A 17,566-nucleotide genomic window follows, 5' to 3' on the forward strand; every position below is an offset into this window, starting at 1 on the left:
TCTGTGTGTGCATGTGTGTGTGTTTTTGCTGAGTAATCGCCATGGTCCAGTAATAAGTACTTTCAAGTATCTTAAGTCCTTTAGAGCATTTATTAAGGAGACGCTAAATCTCCCCCAGGTCACATATTAACTTCATATTTACATTTGCTTCAATGACTCTAATGAAAACTATCAATGATGAGGACAGTAAAAAAAAAAAAAAGAAAATGTTGGAAGAATAAGAAAGCTTAGAAATTCAATGGAGCTTCAACAGGCATGAGGTGAAATATCTATACGGCAATAAGTCTGAATTTTGAAGGAACTCTTCCTTTAACAGGCTCAGAGGAGCGGTGTGCAGACTCCAGAGGCGGGAGCTGGAGGTGTATGTGTGGGGGGAGTGTCAGTGAATGAAGGGATAAACGGAGTTTGTTTTGGATGGGGGGACAGCCGGGGGAAGAGCCGCAGACGGAGCAGAAACCGTGAGAGACTCAGCGGAGAGTAAACGACCTGCAGCTGGACGGAACCGCGACCGAACCATGGTGAGTCTCACTGTTAAACCATATGATTTCAAACATATAAATTCATGTCGAGCTGTTAACAGATATATTGAACGGTGAATACTAACATGCTCAATTATCCAATGATGTGGACCCGCATTCAAGTTTTATCACATTGTTTTCATCGTCATATTTTCTTATTAATTACTATGTGCGGAAACTGAACAAACTTAAGACAAACTTTTGCCTAAATTAGATAATATTTCAGGATTTTGTTTTTCCCGAAACGTCTTCTTTTATCCACAGAACAACATTAACAAAATGCAAAAAAATCTAAAATTTAAAAAAGGAAAAACGTTGCAGTAATTTCTCGTAAAGAGCCCACGGAGAGTCTTCTCACCGTCCCTGGCCAGAGGACAACTTTTACTATTTTTTTTTTGAGGAAACGCAGATTGGTGCAACATCGACAGGGAAAGACACTGTGCGTCTTTGTGCCGCGCGGCGCGGCGGCTCCTCTGCGGTCTGGACTGTTGATCCCGGGGGGACGCGGACAAACAGTCCGGCCAGAGGAAATTCCTCCGTCTCTAGTTTCTTGGCCCCTTTCTGCACAGGGGGTCGAAGGAACAAATAATTGTATGCTGGTAAAATATATTTTCAAATACTGTATATACTGCGTGCAACCTTAGAGCTGACTTCAAATGAACATTAAATGAGTTTTTCTTTATAATTTATTGGTGTTTTCTGTGCAGCCTTGGGTGTCTGTCCGGTCCATCTCTGACAGGATTTGGTGCAGCAGTTTTGACAGCAGTTTTTTAGGCATGGTGCCGTTTTGTCAACATTTAGATAAATTTCAGAGTGTGGAGCTGTGAAGCTTTTTGTGTCCATTCCTGTGGATCAAGACTGTTGATCCCACATGGGAATGTGGTTTTAAGGCATTCCAGTGAAGACTTGGGCAGCCCGGTCTGACCAACACCACACTAATCCCCAAAAGTACAGAAGGATGGAGACATTTTTCATCAAGGAGCTTCAGTAAGGAAATGTAAAACAATGTGACACACACACCTCTCTCCTGCAGAGGTTGTGGTAATTGATAAACCCTCTCCTGTGCATCATTTTAGCTTCACAGAACAAAAGCCTGAATCACAGGTCTGTATGTTTCTCAGAGTAAAGGCACCTGATTGGTTCTAAAAATGGGATCAGTTTTACATTTTGATTTTACCTGTATGAGCACATATTCTTCCTGAAATGAATAGGATGCTGTAGACAGTGACATTAGTGGTGAAAGAAGCATCTTTAAAATAAATGATCAACACCACACTGGAAAAATACTCAATAACAATGTCCTACATTTAAGATCCTATGTAAGTAAAAGTATTGAAGTATTATCAGCTAAAAGCAACCAAAGTAAAAATACTCACTGCAACAAATTTCCCTCTGTGATCTATTATTTTACATGACATTATTAGATTGATGCATCAGTCGGTAAGCGTCATTTTACTGTAAATTTTAATTCAGTTTGAAGTTCCTGAACAAAAGGTGACAGATATGGGTTATAGACACCTGAGGGGGACAGAAAGATTGTAATCTTTAACAATGCATCATATTCTATAAGCTTATTGTATGATTTAATGTAAAATACTCGTATAAAACGCAGTCAGAGAAAAAAAGAGTCAAAACACTATTTCCCTGTTAAATGTGGTGGAGTTGAAGTATGAAGTTGCATAAAATGGCAATACGTAAAGAACAGGGAATATGTGAGGTCTGTTCATATGAGACAGGACAACTGGTTTAAAGGTCTGGAGAGTTTATAGAAGTTATTTAACATTACAGGTAAAGTTAGAGATGTGAAACACTGTAGTCAGTGGAGGAGTCAGTGATGAATGATTCAGTGTTTTCTCTCAAGACATTTCCCTGGGTAAACTGTGCGTAAGTGAATGAATGAATGGGTGAGTGGTGGATGTATTAGGAAACCTCACATCTAAAAAAAAAAAATCAAAACAGCAGCCACTTGTTGGCTGATGGACAAATCTGAAGCCTCAGTAAAGATTATTGACCAGGCATCTCCCTCTCAGATGTACTTCCATCTCTGTCCTGACGCCCTCTGGGTCCCACTGCTCGGCCTGCTGCTCCTCGGCATCCCTGCGGCGCACACGGCTAAATGTCCACAGCAGTGCGTGTGTGACCAGATCCAGCTCACTGTGACCTGCGTCAACAAGAACCTGACCCAAGTTCCTCCCACTGTTGATGAGGTTTCTTATTCAGACACACACACACACACACGCACAGAGTTTCTACATTAAGTTTAGTTCCACATCTTGTTCGGTCTAATACGTAATCCCCCTTTCACAATAGATCACAGTGAAATTGGATCTCCGAGGTAACGACATCCAGGAGCTTCCCACCGGGGCTTTCAAACACACTCCTTACCTGACTCACCTGTCGCTGCAGCGCTGCAACATCCGCAGGGTGAAGGAGGGGGCTTTCCGCGGCCTCGGTCGCTTGGTCTTCCTCAACCTGGCCAACAACAACATCGAGATCCTCTACCAGGTGCTCACAAACTACAAATTATACATCCCAAAAAAAAGTTAAACCTTTATTTTTTTTTTTGCATTCTTTGCTCAGAAACTTTGACTGGAGCAGGATAAAAACATTTCCTCTCTCTCTCTCTCTGTCTTCTGTGAGTGCAGGAGTCGTTCGACGGTCTGTCCTCCCTGAAGCAGCTTATGATCGACCGCAACCGCGTGGAGGAGATCCAGCCCGGAGCTTTCTCTCAGCTGGGCTTCCTCAACCTGCTCTCCATCACGCACAATCGGCTGGTCTACATCCCCAACTTGGCCTTCCAGGTGCAAACACAACAACATCCGCGAGAGACCCTCCGGAGTTTAAACGTCTCGTTGTTGTCGGAAACATTGATGTAACAGCCGATCTCTTCTCCCTCTCCAGGGTCTGCAGAATATCAAATGGCTTCGTCTCAGTCACAACTCTCTGAACTACCTGGACACCGAGGCCTTCGCCGGTCTGTTCACACTCGCCCGCCTCAGTCTGGACCACAATGAGCTGCAGTTCTTTCCCTCTGAAACCATGACCAGGTAGGCTACTTGGTAAGCTTTGACATCTGCATAGAGTTTGCCACAGAGCTGCCAATCACCAGGAAACTATATCTGATAAGAAATGGTTTTAAAGAGAAACATTACATTTTATCATTTGTGCAAATTGACTTGCAAGTGAGCGACATCACTAAAGCTTCAGTGCAGTAGGAAACCTTTTGCTGCAAGTACTCAGTGCTTACATCTATTAAATAAGTGCAAGGAAATCAGGTGAAGAAGTGCACAGTAAGAGCTAGTTAGACACGTTAGGCTGTTAAAGGATTTTAGGAGAGGAGGTGCCAGAACAGTCTGGACTGAGATTACCTTGTTTAGCAGCGGTGGCAATGCCAGACGACATTCCTTGGAGGAGGAGGAACACAGTGGGCGAGAAGGAGCTTAAGCCTCTTATGATTGAGTTCAAGTAAATGGGCGCAGACTCAGAAGCTCTGCATCACTGGCTTGATGTTGATTCGGGTGGCCATGGGGAGCCGGTGTAGGTCGATGAGTAGTGGAGTGACTTGTGAGCAGAAGCTTCTTCCTCTGACTGATTCTACCACATTTCACAGCGGCCCATCCAATAGTTGTTGAGATATGAGATATAAGATAAAGGTGCAGCTGGCGTGGCTAAAAAAAAGTTAAGATTAACTAATTAATACTAATAAACTAATTAATTGAAATGATTTTTCCACACTTCTCCCTCTTGCTACCCAGACTGCCGGAGGTGACTCGTCTGGAACTGAGCTATAACCCCATGACTTACCTCGGGGAAGAGGCGGTGTCCATGGCCAAGCTCACCCACCTCTTCCTGGACCACATGTCCCTGCAGGACATGGCCAACACTGCTGTTTTGAAATCCCCCAGCCTCACCCACCTTGACATCAGCTACAACCAGCTGCGTGTCATTCAGCCCCTCTCTGAAGGTTCGCCCAAGGTGGCACGCCTCAACCTGGCTGGGAACCCCATCTACTGTAACTGCTACCTGCGTCCGCTCAGGTACAGCTGACCTTCGTAGACTGTGAACCATTCTGTTAGCTACAGGGGACTTATCCCTTCTGCTTTACTGCACTGCAGGGAGTGGTCTATCCGTAGCAAGGTGAAGCTGATGGGGACGTGCGGAGGACCGGCTCATCTCTCTGGAGAAAACCTGGAGGCCGTACACCCTCCAGAGCTGCGCTGCCAGAGCCAGGAGGCCATGCTGAAGGCGGAGTTCGAGGAGGCGACCAGACTCGCACCACCGCCCACTGAGGAGCCCCAGAACAAAGTCAAGTGTCCTGCCAACTGTGTCTGTGAGGTGAGGTGATTACTACCAGGTGTGTGAAAAAAGAAATATGATTATAGAAAATTGGGCACAGAAACCTACAGAAACTACAATTTGGTAGCAACAGAAGAACCGAGTGTGTCTGTATTAAAAGAAAGTGGACAAGAATACATGATCAGTGTTGGCACTGTGTGTCTTTGTCCCCCCCGTCCTCTACATCCACATTACCTCCCTGTCTCCAGGCCGAGACGCACCATTCTTCGTGTGAAAACCGCAGTCACACCAAAGTTCCTCGGGGTTTCGCTGCCAACACTCGCCTCCTCGACCTGCGTGGCAACCAGTTCCACTACATCCCTAGCAACAGCTTCCCCGGTGTCCCCCAGGTTGTATCCTTGCACTTGCAGCGCTGCAAAATCGTGGAGGTGGAAGACGGTGCTTTCACTGGGATGAAGGGTCTGATCTACCTGTACCTGTCAGAGAACGACCTCACGTCCCTCAGCCCCGATGCCTTTAAAGGTCTTTGTTGCACAGCTCTTTGTCCCATCACTTTGACTCGTTTATGGCTCAATATCCACACTGACTTCCTGTTGTCTGACTCCGCAGGTCTCCCTCAACTGACTTACCTCCACCTGGAGAAAAACCGCTTCACCGGCTTCCCCAAGGGAGCCTTCAAACTGGTGCCCAGCCTGCTCGCGCTCCACTTGGAGAACAACGCTATTACTAAGTTGGAGGCGGGCATCTTGACCGGGGCCGAGGGTCTCAGAGCGCTCTACCTCACTGGGAACGCCATCGATCACGTGTCGCCCAGAGCTCTGGACCACGCCAGTGACCTCGATACGCTCCACCTGGGAGGGAACAAGCTGAAGGATGTGCCCACGGACGCGCTGAGTAAAGTGGGGAACCTCAGAGACCTGAGGCTGTCCGGGAATTCAGTTCGCTGGGTGGGGCCAAATGCTTTTCGACCACTGGAGAGGTCGCTGAAGGAGCTCTACCTGGATAACATGGGACTGGAGAAGGTGAGTGGTACTTCTCTGTTTACCCAGATCTGTCTCTTCAAACCCTTCCCTTTTTTATTTCATAAAAATTCCTGATAATCACTCTCGCACTCCAGATGTCGCAGAACTCCCTGGCAGGCCTGGGTCCGGGGCTGAGAAGTCTCTTCCTGGAGGGTAACCAGCTGGAGGAGGTGCCTGACCTCCACCCTCTCACTTCTTTGGAGGTCATCAACCTGGCTGACAATCCCCTGATGTGTGACTGCCCTCTGCTGCCACTACGCTTGTAAGACAATTACAGCACACGTAGGCGGGTGGAAATGATTGGGGTTTGACCGACATGAGTTTCTAAAGCCTGAACATTTTCCTTAGGCTGTGTCTGCAGCTCGTTAGAGGACAGGGCATGTTTTACATCTCTGATAATGAGTTTCTAATAACCCAGTGACACAAATATTTAATTATACTTCACTCAGACTTGCACCTGCGGCCTTGTTTTAGCAACTAGCAACAATGACATTGTTAAAATTTTTCTTTTTATCTTTCATTGAACAGTCAGCTTTGAGAGAGCACAGAGGGTTCGGACATGCAACAACGGTCCCCCAGCTGGGAGTCAAACCATGAGCTCTGCGGCCCCAACTATGAGGCCACATGGATGCCTATGTCTTGGCATTTTTAAATAAATTCTGCCTTTCCTCTTCATCTAGGTGGATTGAGAAAGTCAACCTGAAGGTACGAGCCACCTGTGCCAATCCCCCTGAGCTGAGGGGTCGCAGGGTCAAGGATGTCCACATCTTCAAAGCCTGCCCCGGGGGAGAGAGCCTCCCCTCCGCCCCTACCGTCACCCCAAAGTCCGCTAAGGCACCCAAGGCCACCAAACCCAAACCAATGCACCTCAACGGCCTTAGGCATGTCAAAATGCTCCAATCCAAATCCAAACTTCGCAAGAGTCCAAACACCAAACAGGCAGCAGCCAAGAAAACCAAGAGACGCAGCATGGCTTGAACCTGCTGCCTCTGGAGGTTTGTCTGGGCGTCTGTGCTGATTGTTGTAGACCACAGCTCGCAGTAACTGGCCATAGTCAGTTAGATTTGAGGGTTAAACATTGGATTGAAATGACTCAAAAGCTGTAACCTTTGTCAGCTATGAAAGCTGTAGCTGCTGAGGCCGTGCCGTCAGTTTTCATTCAACACTGTACTGAATTTTCTTTTCTGCAGTATTTCCTCTTCCCTGTCTTATCTTTGTAAAAGGTCAAAATCAGTTGGTTTTTTTTTTTTTTTTAAATTCAGGGAACCTAGACCGAGCACACATGCTCTGTGTCAGCACTGCCTTGTTTCAAACGTAGCAGTGAAGATCATGCTGGTTCGACCGAAAGCTTTTAGCTCTGCTGGAGGTTTTAGCATCTTGAAGGACGTAAACGAGGTGAATGTCATTAGAACAAATGCAAACCCTGCTGTTACTTGATTAGAAATGATAAACACTTTGGCTTCTTGCTAGTTATCCTTTAACCACTACATCATAACCTCAAGTCCCAGTTGTAAAGATAATTTAAGACAAAACGTCTAATCAGTAAATGGAGGAAAACTATTTTTTATCAGCAATAACATATTTACAAAAAAGAAAAGGATACATTTGGATATAAAACAGGAAAAAATAAAACATTACAAGAAATACTTGTCTGCTGTGTCATTACAACCCAAAACAATGAAACACTTCAGAGTCATATTTCAAGACTCAGCGTGATGAGTGAAGTTCAGCTCAACTAAAACGAGACAAGTCCAAAGTTACACAAAGCATTAGTGTGTAGTGGAACCAACAGGGAAAAGTGAGGTAGTTTCAAAACTGTCTAAACTCCTTACAAACTATGTGCAGTCGTGAGTTTAATGTAAATAAAACATTTAAAGTGATGAAGTTATGACCCTTAATGATTTTATAGAATAAGACCTTTTTATACCATTTGTGGTCTGTAATTTTCTGTAATAGTCAGTCTAGTATTTACATGCTGGAATTACCCCTTTAAACAGTGTCTTTCAGTGTAAGCGGTGGAGTGTGCGATTCCCACCTGTCGTCTAAAACCAACCTGGTCACCACCGGCAACCACATCACATCAACAAAGACCGAAGCCTTAAGGCGTATTACTTCAAACCACTAGAGTTTCAAAGATGCATCAGCTCTCCTTAATAATATAACTTTATTATTCGCCCTAAATACAACCCCAGCCTGTTTCTGTCTCTTACTGCTACATCGGCTTTATTTTACTCCCATCATGCCATCATCTCAGTCTCCTTGCACCGCCACCTTTTCCACGCTCGTCTCATCTCTGGACTCCTCCGCCCTCTCCTGCTCAGTATTACTCTCCAGCACTTCATCCATGGCAGAGTCATTTCCTTGGCTCCCGTCCTCTTGGTCCAGTGTTCGTCGTTCGTTCTCGCTCCGCTCCACGTTGCTTTCGCCAGTAAGGCTCTCCTCCAGAGACCCCCACTGTTCAAGTCCGTCTTTTGTTGCGGCTTTATCTTTTTCTGTCTTTTCATGCGCTGCGTTCTCCGCGCCGGTCTGCTCCGGCACCTCGTGTCGTCCTGACTTACTCTGCTCCCCTCCCTCCTCCTGTTTGATTACACCCACGCAGGTTTGTCGAGGGCTTCCCGGAGGATCAATGGGAGTCTCCATTTCCACCTCCTCCACTTTCACCTGCACCGCAAAGACTACGAAGACAGAATAAAGTCAGACATGTACCTAACATCGTCTCGCTAAAATGAGAAGAAAGTGAAGAGCATGTTGTATGAGTTTGTCCACTTACTCTCCTGCTCCTCCGGCTCAGTCTTGGGCTGGAGGAGTGGCACCTTTGGAGGGAGACTGAGATCTACAACCTCTGTGGGACTCGTAGTGCCAACGACCTCAAGCTGCTGACCCGCATCATCTTTAGCTTGCTCATCGGAGAGCCTCTTCTTTGCACTCCTCTTTCCTGTAGAAAGCAAAACGAGAGGTTGAAGGAATCATTTTTCATAACCCTGAAATGAGAGAGAAAAAAAACAAAACAAAAAACACGAGATCACAGATGTACATTTCTGAGACAAAACGTACTCTTTTTCCCGTATACAAAGGGCTTGCACTTCTTGTTCCGTGCCACCTGGTTTGTGATTAAATCTACTGGAAAACAGAATAAAACATCTGTCACTTTTAAATATATCATCAAAAATATCTCTAGTGTAAAGCACCATCAGCTGCTCCTATCTGTGATAGTGGTATGCTGGAGGTTAGCTTATTTTCTGCATTTAAATGGGAGTTCAATCTGAATTAAAAGTCAAACAAAACTAAAATGTCTTAGGTGGATTAACCCTCTGCACTGACACTCACTCTACATCTTGTAGCACAAGAGTTTTTCTATTAAAATAAGAAGATTACCGAGACCAGGAGGCGGCTGGAGCTGGTAGCCCATCAGCTCACACCAGCCAACGGGGTAGATGTCCGGGGACCGGTGGTCGACCCACTGGTCGAACTCATCCTCCCAGCCGTCGAAGTGGATGAGCAGCAGGCGACCCACGCAGCGCTTCACGGTGGCCACGCAGACCAGCCGTGGCTCCATCAGGTCCACCGCCTCCAGCTTCATGTTGGTGGAGAGGCCGTGACCCTGGTAGTCCTGAGGAAAGACAAGTTGCAGGTTGGGTTACAGATGGGTTCACATGCTGAAGTTGTGGCTAAGGAGAACTGTGGGTGCGATTAGAACGACAATAATAATAAAAAATGCCACACTAGGTTTGGACTTCCTGTCTTACAGTGTTGAACAGTCGTGCCGGTGCAGCTTTAGCTTTGGTCTCCTTCAGGTATTTGTCCCAAGTGAAGGTCTGAGAGTCATAACCTGCCGGGAAAGCAGAGACATTCATTAAGCGTGACTAAGTGCGAGCTGCATCACTGACTGAAAGGAGCAGTGTGTGTAGAAATGCAACACGTAGGTGTGTTTGTAATCACCTTGAGGTACAGTGAGAGGGATGTTGTTCTTTTTACAGAAGTCCACAGGAAGGACGGCGTGAGAGGACGCGTGGTAACAAAACCAGTCGGAGCCGTTGTTAGATATCGTGCCGTCGATGCCGACCATCAGGTAGCCATCTAGCAGCACCTGGAGAGGTGAAAGGGGGGGGGGGATAAAAATGTAAGATGTAATTTAACTCATAACCACCCGACTGTTTAAACAGATCAGACCCAAAATCATACCTTGTGTACAGTGGCCACACAGATACTTCCCAGGTTGAGAGGGTCAATGGCCTCCAGCTTCATTCCTTCTTCAAAGAAACTTCCCTCCATGTAAACGACCCTGGGCTGCGGATCACACAGTGAATTTACCATCACTCATTTCTACTGTCATTGAATATTGAGCTGTGACCAAAACACAGAGTTCATAATTGATAATAATAAGTGTTCATATTATTCCTTTAACCTTTCCCTTCCATCTTTTTAAAACTTATTGCGCTACTTGTTGTTGTTGTTGTTGTTGTCTGGAGTGACACACAAACTATAACGACGTGAACGTTACAACAGGAGACAGTAGAAACTGAGTCGTGAATCTAAAACAACAAAAAATTATCACATAAAAAAAAAAAGTTATAATGAAAAGCAGTTGTTGCTTTTTTGAACTATTTCTTAAGCAATAACATTTTTCTTACCTTTTTAAAGAGAAGGAATGAACTGTCAGAGTTCCCCCTCAAACCACTACTTTCCACAGAGTTTGCTAGAGAAAAGAAAAGAAGGAAATCCTTTGTATTTATTGTAAGATAAGAAAATCTAAAAGTTTTAAGCTTTAGTTTGAGTGTGACATAATTTCTTTCAGTTGAAAAATATTCCTTCCTCTGCCTGGGGGAAGGAACTAATAGCACAGATTTCTGTTTCTGTTTCTGTTCTGCCACCCGTCTCGTCTTCTGTGTGTTTTTCCGTGATAAACTAAATCCTCGACTTACCAGGCGTCTTAATGGCATGGCCCACTTTCACGGACCAGCCTAACGGGTGCAGGAGGGGGCTCCACATGTGGCACCAGAAATCAGAAGTGGCGTTCTCGGGGGCGTCGCTTTGGTCCGCGTACACCAGCCGCAGACGGCCGCCGATAATCGTGTCTATCATGGCCACGCGGGTCCGGCTCACATGCCTGGGGTCCACCACCTCCACACGCATGCCGATTCGGAAAGAGGTCCTCATGTTCTCTGCCAGCTGGCAAAGGGACACGAGGAGGTTGGCAACGCCACACAGAGATGCTGGTTATGCGTTTAATTAAACCAGTAAGAATTGAAATATAATAACAGCAGAGACGTGTCACCGTGTCGGAGCAGCGTCGGTTTTACCTTCAAGTAGAAATCGACGGGTAAAGTGTTGGCGCCCACCAGCTTTTTCATCAGATACTCTTTCCAATCTGGTATGTTCTGCTTCACATCTATGAACACACACACACACGCAATTTTTCCAAATGAGAAAATACCCTATTGTTAATATATCAAACAGCACAGGAAATTCTGCGTCCGCACGGCGAATCCTCACCTTGTGGCGGCACCAGCAGCTTGCTCGTCATGGCACACCATCCAATCGGCTTCAGCTCTCCTGAAACGAGGCTGCACCAGAAATCGTGGCTGCTGTCGTGCTCGAAGCCTTCGTATCGCAACAGAGCTTTGTATCCTAGAGACAACGGAGGGCAGGGGAGGAAGAGGAGGAGTAAAGTTACCGTTTCTGTTACAGAGAATCGGAAAATAAAACGGTCAAAGTCATAACCTCAACGGTGTAATGAACTGACGGACAGACGTGCACACCTGCGACCTGGATGACGGTAGCGATCCAGTAGACTTTACTGGGCAGGACGGCGTTAGTGTTCAGGACTTCCACCTTCATCCCTACAGCGATGTCGTCCCACTGTGCACACAGAGGAGCCTGCAGAACGGAGGGTCAGACATTTCTTTACAGATCGTCGGTGTGACGTGTTTCATGTTCTCCACGTTCAAAGTTATTCTCAGCGACATTAAAAAGGTCTTATTTCTTGAGGCGTCACCTCCAATATGATGGATGTTCTCCTCCCGACCACAGCTCTTTCACCTTCTCTCTCATCCTACTAGTTCAGTTTTAAGATGCTGAATGCTGCACCAACATTGCAGAGCTGAACTTTCGCCATCGGTGAGTGAGGAAAAACAGTTTGTAATCGCACAGGACTCACGTGTCTGAAGCAGGAGACGGACGCAGCCAGTGACGTCTCCCTCTCCAAGTAAGCGCCCCACTCGAAACCTGAAGCACCGGGGGTGGAAAGAGCGGAGGAATCACACAGCTGAAGATCTTGTTCAGTGTTTGCGCATATGTGTGTGTGTGTGTGTGTGTGTGTGTGTGTGTGTGTGTGTGTGTGTGTGTGTGTGTGTGTGTGTGTGAGTGAGAGAGTGATCGGCGCCCTTACCGTCTAGTCCTGTCGTGGTTGGAGGGGCTTTGTTCACCTTGTTCAGCACTGTAGCTTTTTTTGTGGGGGGCCTTCCCTGCGGAGAGGAGAGCACAAAGAAGGATTGCACCAAGTCGTCACGCCACTTTCTAATCGTTGTGTCCACCTAACAACTGAAGCGACCGGCACAAACGGCCATTGGATTATTCTTTTTTTAAACTGAATTTATACTGTGTGAAACTACAGTAAATAAGTCATGATACAAAAACAGCAGTCCAAGGTGAAATCTCTCTGGGGAGTCCGACAGATTCGCCTCAGATCTCCTGATATGCAAAGAGAAGAAAGGAACCGACTTCACCTGTGCACACAAATACTTTCACTTCCACATTTGTCAAAATATTTCATGAGATTAATTAAATTCTTTTTCTTTTACTGCAGTTTTCACAAGAATGGGAACAATATATACAATCCTATATTTACAGTCTTACCGGCAAGAGACAAAACACTCACACACAATTACAACCAGTCCCATGAAAAGCCCCGGGACTCAAGCTGTAATTAACAGTTTTCATTATTGATCGATTGGCTTATTGTTTGGTCTGTATAATGTCAGACAAAACATCCGTCAAGCTTTGCCAGCTTGTTTTGTCCTGACGTTCAAACCTCAGACATATTTACCTGAAACCAGCAAATACTCACATCTGAGAAGCCGAAACCAGCGAGTTGTCACTTTTGCAAGACATGACTTAAATGATTCATTGATTCTAAAAAAGGGCTGCCAATTAAATTTTCAATCAAACCTACTAATTGATTAACCCTTTCAGCTCTTGTTCATAGTTTTTGCACAACAAAATGACCCATAAAATCATTTTTTCTACATGTATTTTTACATAATTAACCCAGTTCCATTAAACCTACAAATGAAAAAATCTAAACCCCATATTGTTGCTCTGATCTAATATTCAGCTTCAACAGGCTTAGAACAAATTCATACATTTTTTATTTAGGTTTAGTGTAATATACCCATCTTTTATTTAATCAAACTTTATTGATAAAGTTACTGAATCAATTAATGGTTTTCAATGAAGAAGTCGACCCCCTCATTAAACCGCCTGTCACTAACTTACCAGGTCGTCCAGATACACATCACATGCAGCGGGGTCACCTGTCTCTGAGGTGTGCGTGTGTCTGAACTGGGTGGGGACGGCGGTGGTCTTGAGCAGCCGGGCCCGGCGGCTCTTCTGATCCAGGGTGTTGTAGTAGTCCTCGGACTGGAAGTGTTTCTGGCAGACGTGCAGCTTGTTGAGGACGTGCAGCGGAGTGTTTACATCCATGTTGAGGGCGAACAGCCAGCGCCTCAGTCTCTCCGAGTCTCCGAGGGGAAACCGATGGAAGACGAGGTCGGGCCGTTTCGTGTTCCAGCAGGTATCAACGCAGCACGTGTGAACCATTTTCAGCGGGTCGGAGCACGCGGAGGTCTCCGGTAAATTATAGACTGAGGCGAGTCAGACACGCCCGCGGACAGACCCACAGGTCGGTGATAAGATTTCAAGTCCAGCGCGGTCGTCTTCTTCTTCTTCTTCTCCTCCCACTTTCTTTTGCAGCAGCGACCTCTTAACAGCTTTTTGCTAAATACCGCCACCACGTGTTTGCAATTACACATTGTGTAAATTAAAATATATACAATTTTGTTGATTGTTGACAGATGAGAGTTATTTTTAAGCACAAACACAAGTGCTGGTTCCAGCTTCTCAGATTAACATTTGCTGCTTTTTGGTCTTTTGTGATAATCAACACTCTTTGCGTCTTTGCATTTTGTTAAGTCAAGCAAATTGGAGACATCATAATTTTAGGAAATTATCTTTAACATTTTCCTGACATTCAAGGTGAATTGATTAATAAAGAAGCTAATTAATAATGAAATTGTTAGTTGCAGCCCATAGGGCCCAGAGTGAATATATGATCCTGTGAAATAACGATGACCAACAATGAAGCTGGTTAACAAAAGGTGCAAACAGGACTTTTAGGGGTTAAGAATTTCAAGAGCGCAGTTTTTTGGTTCCTTGAACACCACACACAAACCTGTCATTTGGTGATGTATTTCCAAAATACAGTGCATTAACATCTTTTCCTCACCTGCAGACGTGCCAGTATGGAGGACTTCTTGGAGTTTGATGAATAGGAGCGTGAGCAGGAAATACTGCAGAAACGCTTGGTCTTTGAAAAGAAGGTGCTAATGTTGCCGGTGGTGCCGCACATCTCACACACCACTGTAAAAGTAAATAAATATTGTATGAAACATTACCTAACTTCATTAACATTCCTAGAGCTTATACAGAAGTGATTTTTATCGGTCCAAGTGATTTGTAAGAGAGGTGCCATCAACCCTTTTGACTAACATGATGGTATAAAAACGGCATTTAAATAATTAAATAATAACACATTGCTCTCAACCTTCTTCTTTTTCTGCACCTCACCTGGTCTTTCGTCTCTGTTTTTTTCCCCTCTTCCCACTCTTCCTGTCAGATGTTCTTTGTCACCTCCTCCATCAGTATCATCAAACTGAGCGGGTGCCAGTTCATTGTGTTCGGCCTGTGAAGAGACAAAAAACAAAGTGGTAAAAAGAGAGCAACCGAGAGGCTTGTTTAAAACTGTGGAAGGATCTCTGCCTTTCTCTTCGGTGACCTTTACCGACCCATGATAATGGCCACTCACACTAATGTTGCGCTCCCTTGGCTCAGCTGTAATGCCCCGGCGTTGGATAGCGGGCAGGCAGTTACTGCAGCCAACGCCACTGCAGGAGGAACACAGAGGACGGACGAACACTGTAGGAGCAGCTCCTGGCTTCAGCTTCAGAGCCCCTGCGGGTGGTCTTGGCTCAAAGTACTCCTTGCCAAAATGCTCGCTGCAGAGGTGGGAGTTGGGTGTGGCGACCCACTGGGTGCGGGTGCGCTGGACCTGCTTCTCCCATTTGCGAAACTCCTCAGGGTCCTTGGGGAATTTAAACAGTGTCACACCATCTTCTGCGGTTTTGCCACATCCAAAGGCCACACAGTGGTAGGGCATCCTGTCTTGTGCTCAGCACAGGGACTGTCAATTAAACCAAAGGATCCAAACTAGGACAAACAGCTGATGCATCCTTTCTTCTCTTGAGTTGAGCTCTGCAGAGGAAAGTGATAACATTAATTTTTAGGTAGCACAAATAGCTGGTCAACCATGGCAGGTAGAGCTAAATGATATTTAATCTAATATCTATCCTAATTCTTGGTTTAATTTAGTGATGTAGTCATTTCTAGTTGAGAGAAAGTAACAGTGAGAAATGCCTCTACCTACTTGACCACTGTATTTGCATAAAAAAAGATGGCATGAATCTTCATTTTTGATTTTATCAATAATATCAAACCCTAAACACAGACTCTAACAAACACAACGTGTACATTTCATTTCCAGGCAAGACAAACTTCTACAACTCAGGACTGATACAGTATAAATGGTAAATAATATAACACACAATAACCAGGCCTAACATGCGCAATAACGAACACTTTAAAATGAGTCTTGATGTTTAAGTCACTGTTAAAAAAAAGAACTAATTGCTATAGCTAACAGGTTAAAGACAAGCAGCTCAAAAACATAAACAAAAGTGACTACCACACATGCTACTGTTCATGCAAGCTATTAGCTAATAGTGCTAACCGTACGTTTGTTCAGTTATGAAGCAGCAATTCACTTGTTATCACTTTAAATTGCTACTTATAGAAGATATAATAATATATAGGCGTTAATTTAATTTTTTCCTATAGCTACCAAACTATTTGGATAAAAGTTGTTGAGCTAAATCTTCGTAGCCCCCCGGCACTGTACTGTAATGTGGTCGCCTACCTTTGACGTCATCATAGTTGGCCAAAGAATTATGGGAGATGATGTTTTAGGGGGGAAAAAGGGCTATTTTAGCAGAATTGCAGGAGAGTCGCAAATAAATGAATGTGCAGGCATATGAGTGATAAAGTGTTGGTGTAATTTAACAATAATGACAGTAGAAGTTACTAATAGTTGTAGAAGTAGTAGTTTATTTCATTTTTTGGGGTTTTTTTCACTGTTTTAATTGATTGTGTGCTTCCACTTGCAATTAGTTAAAACATGCAATAGGTGCATAAGTTTTTTTGCATCATTTTCTTATTATCTTGGCTGCTCCCAAGATGGTAAGGTCAGAAATATGGAGAAAACCTTTTACTAGTAAGAGAACAGATTATCTGGTTGATGATGATGCAACAGCCACGGCGAGACACACAGTGATCTATTCCAGTATAACTTCAAGAAAGATCAACCTGACCATGGACATGAAAAGGAAAAAAGGTCCTGAGAGAAAAGTCTGCAAGGTGGTGTGAGCCCAACAGGAACTGAGGGTATTCACATGTTCATGAAGCGTTTGGGTTCATCATCTCATGTAGGCCTATATAATGAAAGTCTGGGTAAGGTAAAGGCCTAAAATATAAATATTATTATTAAACAGTAAATACTGTTGTCAAGTGTTACTTTCAATTTCCAAATTTCAATAATATTAAAATTATAATGACAAGTATTATAATGGATAATTATAATACATCTGTAAAAACGTGCACCAATCTGCAGCTCTCCCTTTGCACCTTTGAAAGTGTCTTTTTTGCCACTTACAGGGATCATGCTTGAATGAATTTGTCCTAGGAGCTCCTTCTAGGCTAATTGAATTTTTATCACAGTCCATCCAAAACTTCATCAAGAAATTTCCCCTTGAAATCACAATCAGCTGTCTGGTGGCACAATAGGAAATTGCTTATTGTTGAGCTATTGAAATCTGGACCAGAGTGGTGAACTGACTGACAGACCGTCACTGCCATCCCTAGAGCCACGCCGCTAGCATGGCTGAAAACTGTTCCTTTAGATCACATAGTATTTCCAAATATGCAGTGCCAATTTTATCTGATCATGCAAGGAATTAAAAGACAGATTGGGCATAAGTATTTAGAGGGGAATACATGCCACCACACCAAAAACTCTACTTCTGTAGCGATTTATCAGCATTTCCAAGTCAAATCATTAAAAATCATACCACCAAATTTAATTTATTTTACATTATCACCAATACAACATGACACATTTCACAGACATCAGAACAGGTCATTATTCATAAACATAAAACACACATTAAGCAGAAAACTACATGCAGACATACACACATGCACATGTGTATACACAATACATGCCGAGGTAATACACTGCAAATGCATGTAATGAGATTTACTTTGATTTGAAAGAGTATTTGCTGACTGCTAAACTACCAGTAATGTCTCTGCCTAAAAGGTGCAACACAGCACACTGGGAGT

General features: G+C 44.4%; 2 protein-coding genes across 5 annotated transcripts; one reads left to right on the plus strand and one right to left on the minus strand.

Moving 5' to 3' along the window:
* The first annotated feature begins 75 nt into the window (after nucleotides 1-75).
* chadlb (chondroadherin-like b) lies at nucleotides 76-7,247 on the plus strand. The gene is made up of 11 exons (XM_056366139.1): nucleotides 76-518; nucleotides 2,549-2,725; nucleotides 2,829-3,023; nucleotides 3,164-3,319; nucleotides 3,420-3,565; nucleotides 4,274-4,555; nucleotides 4,634-4,853; nucleotides 5,063-5,336; nucleotides 5,424-5,836; nucleotides 5,932-6,098; nucleotides 6,517-7,247. Exons 1-11 carry the CDS (start codon nucleotides 516-518, stop codon nucleotides 6,812-6,814), a joined length of 2,331 nt encoding a protein of 776 aa, XP_056222114.1. The 5' UTR covers nucleotides 76-515; the 3' UTR covers nucleotides 6,815-7,247.
* A 136-nt stretch (nucleotides 7,248-7,383) lies between these two features.
* Nucleotides 7,384-16,074, minus strand: l3mbtl2 (L3MBTL histone methyl-lysine binding protein 2). Of its 4 annotated transcripts, none has more exons than XM_056366136.1 (18): nucleotides 15,905-16,074; nucleotides 14,919-15,364; nucleotides 14,681-14,795; nucleotides 14,340-14,473; nucleotides 12,225-12,300; nucleotides 11,994-12,061; nucleotides 11,596-11,713; nucleotides 11,330-11,464; nucleotides 11,137-11,225; nucleotides 10,759-11,005; nucleotides 10,468-10,532; nucleotides 10,019-10,123; nucleotides 9,776-9,923; nucleotides 9,583-9,665; nucleotides 9,212-9,446; nucleotides 8,891-8,953; nucleotides 8,607-8,771; nucleotides 7,384-8,511 (listed from the first exon to the last, which is right to left on the minus strand). In XM_056366136.1, exons 2-18 carry the CDS (start codon nucleotides 15,267-15,269, stop codon nucleotides 8,087-8,089), a joined length of 2,622 nt encoding a protein of 873 aa, XP_056222111.1. In that variant the 5' UTR covers nucleotides 15,270-15,364; nucleotides 15,905-16,074; the 3' UTR covers nucleotides 7,384-8,086. The 4 variants fall into 4 exon arrangements, with proteins under 4 accessions (XP_056222111.1, XP_056222110.1, XP_056222112.1 ...); XM_056366135.1 differs by having other exon boundaries at nucleotides 8,891-8,956; XM_056366137.1 differs by lacking the exon at nucleotides 8,891-8,953.
* Between the last annotated feature and the right edge of the window lie 1,492 nt (nucleotides 16,075-17,566).

The sequence above is a fragment of the Seriola aureovittata genome, chromosome 21 (assembly GCF_021018895.1).
Source record: "Seriola aureovittata isolate HTS-2021-v1 ecotype China chromosome 21, ASM2101889v1, whole genome shotgun sequence".
In the NCBI taxonomy this organism is placed as follows: domain Eukaryota; kingdom Metazoa; phylum Chordata; class Actinopteri; order Carangiformes; family Carangidae; genus Seriola; species Seriola aureovittata.